Here is a 9,808-nt window from a genome sequence, read left to right on the forward strand (position 1 = left end):
AGCTATGGTCAGAGAATGATGGTGTTGATCAACATTATTGAATGGCTTATCCTTAAGTGGTTTAGGAAAGGGGCAATTATGGGTTGTATGACATGTGTTGAAGGTGCCAATTAAGAGCAAAGATATAGTCGGAGAATGAATTATGATGGTCTTGTGATCAACACTATTGAATGGCTTTATCCTTAAGTAGCGTAGGAAAAGGGGGAAGGCAAGGTTAATTGAGAATTTATTTTCCTTTAAAGTAATATCTCTTAGAGTGTACAAAAGGAAGAATCTTGATTTGTGTAGATCCACCTTTCCTCTAAACGGGACATGTTGGGAATACTCTAGGTGTCATCCTCAATCATCCCTCTTATAATCCACGATGCTGAAGTTGATGGATTTTGCTCCAAAGTGTATCTCTCTTTCAAAAGGAAGAAAAAAATAATGAAACTTTATCTTGGTGGTAAAGGAATAGGTCGCCAAGCGGAATATTATTGTTTATTAAGACCAAGTTCTCATGATACGTGTGTATTAACTTTCAAGGGGTGGGAGGCCATTCTCAGGAGGAATTTAGGTAGGTTTCGACAATCGGTCGTCAGGTAGTAGGGAGCCAACTACCCGGATTTCGATCAAAATGGCCTACAAATGGCCCCTCTTGGTCGTCAAAATGAATTGGGAGGCATCGCAGCCACATTGTCATGGAGTCGCATTGCCATGTGTCTACTCTTTTCGCACGTTGCCACGTGTGTACAATCTGGTCTTCTACCAAGTTTGCTCGTATGCCGTATCATCACCCACTACCATGTCATTGCACGGGGCTGGTGCCATTTCCTCCAATCGGAGGGTCTTTTGAGTGACGATGTGTGTGTGCATGTGGTTAAATGTTGTGTATGCTTTTGCTGAGTTGGAGTGTTTTGGTGGGTTTTTGAGGGACGGTTTCCTCAATTAAAGTCTCTTGTTTGGACGGTTCAGATTAGAGACGACCAAATGTGATTAATTAACAGAATCTAGCCGTCATCTGCACAGCATCAGCTCATGCTTCAAAGTTAAATCTCCCTATTTGTTTGCTTGCATTCTGTATAAAGGCAACCCCATCAAGCATTGCAATTGCATACAGCTTCCTCAAGCATTGCAATTGCATACAGCTTTCCTTCCATGGATTATTCGTCTTCCATCGCGTAGTGCTCTAAATTAACGCTTTCCTCGTCAAGTCCTGCGCATTCTGCCCGTCGATCCTCTTCACAATTCATTTCGCTGGCTTTGGTGACGCTTGCTGGCATATGCTCAACAACCCGTTGCCCATCCCAATGGCTCATACAGTTTTTAGCTTGCAACCGACAAGACTTCTGCGTCTATCTACCGCTCTCCCGTCCGGGTGCGTCCCTTCTCCGTGACGTAACGTGACTGGTGAACGCAGTATCACAGTGCTTATGTTGCGTTTGTTCCTTACAATTGTGCATTATATACTTAGTACTTCAGGGGCTTTATATGTAGCGCATTGACACAAAGTATCACCTCAAAGTTCAAGCAGCAGGTAATTGGCATATTAATGTAGTGGAACTGAAGATGTTTCAGGAAGCGGAGCTTGATGGGAACAGGGGAAAGTGGTCAAGAGGGAGCGGCTGTTGTTCCCGAGAAGCGGCCAAAAGCTTGTGGTGGGTTGCCTAAATGGTGGAGTCCTGATCCAGACACTGGAGTTTGGGCACCGGAGATAGAGTCACACCCAGTGGACGCTGTGTTCTTGCGAGCAGAGCGGCTAAGCAAGGCGATTGCTTCGCCGTCGAGTGCACCGTCCATGGCTGCTAAACCAGCGTGGTGGTGCTCCTTGGAAGAAACACCAGAACGGCATTACTTTTAATCAAGTGAGCTGGAAAGCTCAAGAATCCCAGAACCCAAAAGAAAAAGACGATTATACTCTTATAAGGGACCCTGTTTAGAAATCTACTATAGAAAAAGAGGATTATACTTTTATGAGGGGAGCCTGTCTACAACTCAAATGGCACGAAAATGCACTATTTTGGTTCATCCGAATGGAATGACTTTCTTTACAACCTATCACCCATACTTGATTAGGATCCTTTTTTTTTTTTTAATCCATGCCTCTTGCTCATCAAAATTGAGCTAAATTTATGATTTATCTTTATTATCAAGCAAACACAACAAAATGAATGGAAGTTGCAATGATTGATGTCTTTTAGAGGGGAGAGAGTGTGATGACCAAGGGATAGAAGCCATGCCCTATGCTTTGATGCTAGTAGCATGTGACTTCTCCTCGATTCATATGTTCTATTAATGCAACCTAGCATAATTACTTATTTACCAAATACAAGCAACATGGTAACACGGACATCACATTTGCATAGAGAAAGTTTCTATGAATAGCAATTCACATTTCATCAAGGAGCACTAGCGAGATTCTCACGAGAAAGAAAAGCCATTGCAAGGGATAGACAAGTGAATGTACTAATGAGCTAGATTCTGTTTGGAATAGCCAAATTCATTACAAAAGTAATGAATTGTGTTTGGGATCGACAATTCATTATTGATGATCTGGATTGTTTTTGGAATAGCCCAATTCATTACAAAGGTTGCAACATTTAAAAAGTTGCAAAGGCCTCTAAGCTCTCAATCAACTTTTCCCACTTAGCAATCAGATTATATGATTCCATATGCCATTCCATACTACCAAATTACACTTGTCAACTCCATTCCATACTACCAAATTATGCTTCTCTCTACTTCCCAACGCCAATCTATTGAAACATAGAGTTTGTTTCACTTTTCTTTCATTGCCAATCTATTGAACCACAGAGTTTGTTTCACTTTTCTTTCATTGCCAACCTCTTCGAGCTAATGAAGGAGTAGTTATTTGCACACATATAATGACTACATGACCACAAGCCAAAACCACCCTTGCATATAAGGCTTTTGAAGCAGTTGTGTAGCACACCTTTAACAAGGTGGAAGATTCAATGATTGAATTAAGAAACCCAAAACACATGAACTTGGGCAATACATCCTTGGAACTTTATAAATCTAATTTCCCATAATGAACAATGAGACAACCCTCATGTTGGTCTTAGCTCCTCAAATTACAGACAAAGATCCATGTGGAACTCAGCTCCCAACTGTAGAGCTTCTCAAGCTCACCTCCCCAAGCATTGCTATGGCCGAATTCCACAATCCATGTGCTCATTACTAGATATGTGTGGCCTAAGCTCTCATGTCAATATATAGCATGTGACTAAATATGTCAATATATAGCCTTAGCACATGACTAAAATATATCACGATGCTTTTACCCTTATTCTATAGGGCATTCAAGAATGAGGCAGTCAATAGAGCGAGCGAGAAAAAGCGAGCAAGCCCAAAAAAGCGAGCGACAATTAGTTGAAGTGGTTGGAAAATCAAGCAAGAAAAGAAAGAATCTAAGCTTTTTATAAAATAATTGCTTGAAGTACAAAGTATTCAAAAAGGTGGTTATGTGTCACAAAATTTATATTCTGATGCACACAAGTTTTTAGATGGTGCAAAAAGGCATGATATTTATCTAAATCATGCCTTGTCATTTGATTTGATATGTAACATTATGCCATTTATATTTGATAATCAAAAGATGCACGAATGTTAAAAACTCATCTTTTGGGCCAAAACAATCAAATGTTGACATCCTGCCAAAATATAGGGATGTTTAACGCGCTCCCTATTTTGGCCCAAAAGAGGACATTTTCACATCCCTGTATCTTTTGTTTACAAGTCCAAACGGGGTCATGTTACATATCAAATCAAATGGCAAGGTGTACTTTAGATGATTATCATGTCTTTGTGCACCATCTAGTAAAATGTAATGCACCAAAATATGAATTTGTGGTCAATTTGCTGCATTGGTAAGATTAGTGGGAGGTAAGGATAAATCATTAGGGAAGGATATTTTTGCAGTAACAAAGAAACATGGGTTTTGTTCCAAGAGTGAACAGAGTTAAAAAAGTGAAGCATTTACATATGCATGGAATCTAGACTAATCCATGCAAGGAGTCCTTGGAAAGATGATCTCAATTACTCTAGTGGAAAGAGAGAACTTGATTGCAGTAGGGTTTGTCTTTGATACAAACAATGACTTGGAAATTAAACATACAAACTGTCTCATGGATGATGTGAAATTAGTGTTAATGGCTTTAAAGTTATATGCATGTTTAACCTTCTAGCATTGAGGGAACATATGCACTTTTGAATAAGTTATTATTTTTTGCTACTAAAATGGTTTTTGATCGCTCGCTTTTTTTGGCTCGCTCGCTTTTTATTGCTCGCTTTTTGGTAATCCTCTTCAAGAATGAACTTACCTATATAAGGTTTTTACCCTTATTCTATAGGGCATTCAAGAATGAACTTACCTATAGAAGGAATTCATTAACCTAATCCTTGGGCCACACCATGCCTCCTTCTAGGGTCTCCTTCTAACCCTAGGGCTAGTTACTCAAAACCTAGGGTTAGCCAAAGATGTACTAACTTTATATGATTGGCTTTTATATGCGTGTGTCTTCATTTGCCATCTTATTTTGTACAAACACATGGATAAGCATAAACTAGGTCAACCTAACATACCTAAACCCAAGCATCAACTTTTTGGATTATATGTCTATTTTGTATCAAACCCTCCAACTTCACTAGGGAAGCCTTAAAATGCTTCCATGAAGGAATCAATTCGCTACTATTCCTCCCAAAAACATAGCAATACACATTGCAAGGCTCCTACAAATTTGCATAGAGGGGTGGTATTTGTGTTGTATGTAAAGGAAAAAGATGAGAGGTTGTTTAAGAAGAGGTTGCCAAAGTTCAACCAACAAGTATAGCTTGAGTGTTGAAATATGTTGAATCATTCCATGCCTTTTAATCCCTAAAAAATGGGATCCTATTCTAGTTCCCAAGGAAGGTCTTGAGGTCATTCTTTTCATAGAGTTATATTGGTCATGAAGGACTTTCCTATATACTGTTCTAGTTATCGATTGGGCCCATACGTATGACCATCGTTTGTAGAATCATGATACGATCGTATATGAAATTATGACCAGTTTCTAAGGTGGAGAGAACATTAGGCCATAAAAATTCTACCTTGCATTCTTCTTTCTAACGATTTGATGGCTTGAATATGAGGGAAACTATTCTTAATGTGTCCTTTACATTTAAAGTCTCATGAACTCTTTCTTACAATGTGATGGCTTGAATATGAGGAAACTATTCTTGATGTTTTCTTTTAGTTTTAAAGCCTCATGACTTAAATGCATGCCTCTACAAGGTCATGATGGCCACAATTTTGTTTGCTTTTTTTTTGTGTGAGGTGGTTATACAGTGGTGGTTGTAACATATGACACTCTATGGCTCAATGAAAAATAGTCATAATAAAATATGGTAGTGAGTCTTAATCTATCACAACATGTGCCACTTTATGGCTTATTAGAAGGCCATCCTTATTCTCCTATACTACTCAAACTAAATAGTCCTTAAAAGCACATATGAGTTAATTTCCTCTTCCCACAAGGAATTTACTTATATTAAAAGTTTGTAGCTATCCTTTTCAAGGAGGTACAAAGAGATTTAGTACCTCAATTTTGGGGGGTAAATTAGAACTTCAATTTGGATATACCGTCTTGCATGTTCCCTTGTCATAGATATTATCATAAGGGTTAAAATTGCATGTGTTCTAGTGTGTATTGTATTACTTCAAGAGGAGGTTAATGTGAGGTATCATAACGTCGAAGGAGGATGTGTAATATTGTGCATATTTGGTGTTTTTTAAAGCAAATGTGGTCCATAAAGAATAAATATGGAAAAGGTGGATGATGTGTAAAGAAGTCTCCATGGGCCATCCTGCCACATAAGTGGACCCATGGAAACATTAACTCAGCTATGCAAAAGGTAATTGGTTTGGCAATATAAGATGTGAGTTATCATAACGTAGAAGGAGGCTATATAATGTTGTGCATATTTGGTATTTGTTTATGCAAGTGTGGTCCATATAGAATAATAAGGAAAAGGTTCATGACGTGTAAAGGAGTCTCCATGGGCCATCCTACCACATAAGTGGATCCATGGAAACACTAACTAAGCTATGCAAAAGGTGATCAATGGTTTGGCAATAAAAGGTGTAGAGAGATTGAGGTGGCCCAGGAATCTTGTGCCAACCTACCTCTAGGAATATTTTAATGTATGAGTGGGAATGGGGTGATAGAGCATTTTTATTAATTGATTGACCTTGGCCTATAAAATGAGGACTAATGTTTGATGTGAAGAGAGGAAGGCTCTCCACTCGACACCTCTCCATTTTGCGATTCTCCTCATTCTTTAGTTCTATCCTTGTACATAGCCATAGTGCTTTGATTAATATAAGGAGTCCTCCTTTGCCTCCATCTACTTCTTCCTAGTTATTCTAACTCTTCTCTTCCTCATCCTCCCCATGAAACCGTGATGCTTTGTTTATCTCATCGTGGCCTTCTAGAGGTAATCCACCTCCTTGTGCATAAGAAGGATCTCTTTTGTCTACTTCATCCTGAGTTCATGCCACCGTCTCTATCTGTAATTTTATGGTGTTACTTTGCCCTACCAGTCATCATCCTTCCTTTGGTAGCAGATTCTTTGCATAATGCAACTTTGTTTCATAGATGGATGGAATTTCGTGCTACATAGACTATGTTCTTGAAATGCTCAATTGTGAGAGGACAAAATTTTAACCCTCTTACAATTTTGGTGTGATGTGTGTGGAACATTCCAATTGGCTCAAATTTGGTATTCTCTTCTTCAAGAGGAATTTGTTGATCTTGTTCTTTTCAATTCATTCTTTTAAGGGAAAACATATCCACTTCACTTCCCCTTAGTTTCCTCACCCCCCCCTTCTCTCTCTCTCTCTCTCTCTCTCTCTCTCTCTCTCTCTCTCTCTCTCTCTGTCTCTCTCTCCCCCCCTCACCCTCACCCTCTCTTCTCTCTCTGGTCAGTAGAGCCAACCAGTTTGCCCTTCCTACCACTTTTCCTTGTCTTTTTTCAGCCCCTTATCCTTGGTCTCTACGCAACCATCACCTATATAACCTCTTCTCCTTGGTCTTCGTGTAGCTACTACCACCTCTCCTCATTGTTCATGTGGCGTTCTCCCTGGTCTTCATACAATCGCTACCCATCCTGATTCCTCATCTTTTCTGCTTTGTCTCCTCCTTGTATTCCATGTTTCACTGCCTCCTCTAGCCTTGTGTCCCATCTTCTCCTTGCCTTCCACATGGCTCTACCCTCGTGTCCTCTTCTCATGCCCCACATGTCTCTGTCAACACCATGTCACTACCTACCCCACCATGGGTCATCTATCACACTTGCCACATGTAATCCACCATGTTAGCACCTCTCACATTATCATCACCATGTGTCTATTAGTGTCCACATCAACATTGATTGCCTTGACTAGACCGATTGACCATTGACCACCACGAAAAAGGAAATATTGGTGCTGAAACCCAAGACCTCCTCTCTAGTAAAATATTTATTTACTAATAGGCTATGTACCTTTTGATGTAATATAAGAGGGAGAGGGAGGCGGGAGGGTGGGGGGGGGATTGGGAAGTACTTAGGCAAAACTAAAAAATACAATCTTCAAAGGGTCATATCTTTTTAAGGACAAGAGTTTTGAAGCAATGGAAAAGGAAAATTTACACTATTTCTTGTACTCTACCTTTGTATTATGTCACATTCATCAAGAGCCGCTCCTAATTTATTGCCATAATTCAAAGTTGCATGCCACCAAACAATGTCCAAGGAGGCTCAGGTTATAGTTGGTTATAACTTTTGATTGTGACATTAGAATGAGCCATTGTAAAGATGTGGCCTTTCATTTTTTGAGCTCTGTGTAGAGTTCTAGTCCATTTTAATAAATGGTGAAAACATTTTTCATGGAAGTCATCAGAATGTTTAGAGGTGTTCATTAATTAGGCCACCTTGACACCAAGGGAGATTCTTGCATAGGGCATTGAAGCCATGACCTCCCCACTCAATAAGGCTTGAAGGTTGTTCCAAGAAAAGGTCTCAATCATGTCCCCATTGCCCCCTTAAATCCACATCTTGCATTCTAGTCACTCTAATCACTCATTGAAATCTTGCACTTGAATCACTTATTGAAAGCTTCCAAGAACTATGCATTGCCCTTAAAATAGATTGCCACACCTTCATTGATCATCTTTCCCACCACTTCTAGGAATGATTCCACAATTATTTCCCCAAAGTAACATGTTTACATCACTAGCCTTGACAAAGCTACCTAAACTTATGTCATCTTCTACAAGTTTCTAGTTTAGAAACTAGCTGTAAATAAATAAATTCCCTTGAATTTTTACCTTTTCCAAACTCTCCATCTGATACACTTACCTCCATCAATAAAACTCTTGATGACCTTGACCTTCCTCATTTTTTCAATATACTTTTCTTTCTCATGTGCACTTACAAGTGCACTTACAAGGCACACCAAAACATCTTGCATTGGCTCACCAATACTCATAATTGCATTCTTTCATCAATTGCTAACCAGCCTTAAAGAATTAAAAATCATGATCTCTATTAAAGGAGATAACCTCCGTTGCGCCTACTACAAGAGGTTTCCCAATACCATTTGGGGCATTGAATCCAATCTAAACTGCCTCGTTAACATTCCCATTGAGATCTACCCTTTTTACTCAATAGAACATTGCAAATTACTTTGAGGCTATTCCTTATCATGGAGAAAACAACCTTATGTCCTCCCTTACTTACATCTATAAACTTGCCTGTAATGTTGGTTTCAAAGGCTTCTATCTAAAAAATAGTTAATTTTATATCACAAAGCATTACCATGTCAAAAAATTGCTCCTCTTTGGCACCTCTTTTAGTTACAATCACTTATTCTTGATCTTTGTGTTATCCAAGTTGGATCCCAATGCTGGACTCAAACTAAAGGCATTCTTATGTTCTCTTGCTCCTCTTGGTTCCATCTCTATTTGACTATTTTTGAATTTAAGTTCATCAAAAAACTTGTTAGACTTGGTAGAATAGATCTTCTTCCTCTGTTCCTCCACACCTTGCATTATGCCAATGACATTTTTTTAATAAAAAACCGTATAAGTAAATTTCTTAACCCCTCTCGATCCCTTGCTGCAAATCATCCCTTCACAATCTATCCCCTACAATCATTTCTTTCAAATATAGTCTCACCTCTTCTTTTACTTATCCCAAGCAAAACCTCATAGAGCCTTTCTATTATCATTCTATATACCAAAATTTCTTCTTCTCCTCCTTCCTTGGAGAATTTTCAAAAACTTTGTATGGAAGAAAAACTTTTAAACTTTCCCACTATCTCCCTCATGGTGATATCAGGGATCTAGACAAAGTCAATGATTTTAGCTTGAGTGTTGATGGCAAGGCTGGACAATGGTTTAGAGCCTTAAACCCTCAAGAGAAAATAAATTGGAACACTTTGCGTAAATCCTTCATTGTGGGGTTTACCCCCAGTGGTCCTAAGTGGAGCCCAATTAGCCAGCTTTATGAGCTGAAGCAGAAGAACATGGAGTCCTTCAGAGACTATATCACCAGGATTAAACATCTGAACTCGCGATGTGATCCCCACAAGATCTTGCCATGCTTCCTCATAGGGCTATGAGATGCTAAGCTACATGATCATTTGTTTGCTATGAATCCTACATCGTTTGAGCTATACAGCAAGATGATGATACGCCTAGGGTATAACATGAGGGAGACGGCCTAAAAGGATAAATCCTTAGCTTCCTTAGATATGTCCCAAATAGCATAGGCTTCAACCTCAGAA

At 39.2% G+C, this 9,808-nt stretch overlaps 1 protein-coding gene across 1 annotated transcript; it reads left to right on the forward strand.

The window, feature by feature from the left end:
* The first annotated feature begins 1,112 nt into the window (after nucleotides 1-1,112).
* Nucleotides 1,113-2,068, forward strand: LOC147905428 (uncharacterized). The gene is made up of 2 exons (XM_087383080.1): nucleotides 1,113-1,357; nucleotides 1,558-2,068. Exons 1-2 carry the CDS (start codon nucleotides 1,263-1,265, stop codon nucleotides 1,838-1,840), a joined length of 378 nt encoding a protein of 125 aa, XP_087239206.1. The 5' UTR covers nucleotides 1,113-1,262; the 3' UTR covers nucleotides 1,841-2,068.
* Nucleotides 2,069-9,808: the final 7,740 nt, after the last annotated feature.

Source organism: Dipteris shenzhenensis, chromosome 1, assembly GCF_047967505.1.
Source record: "Dipteris shenzhenensis isolate YYH24624 ecotype China chromosome 1, Dip_SZ_1.0, whole genome shotgun sequence".
NCBI lineage: Eukaryota > Viridiplantae > Streptophyta > Polypodiopsida > Gleicheniales > Dipteridaceae > Dipteris > Dipteris shenzhenensis.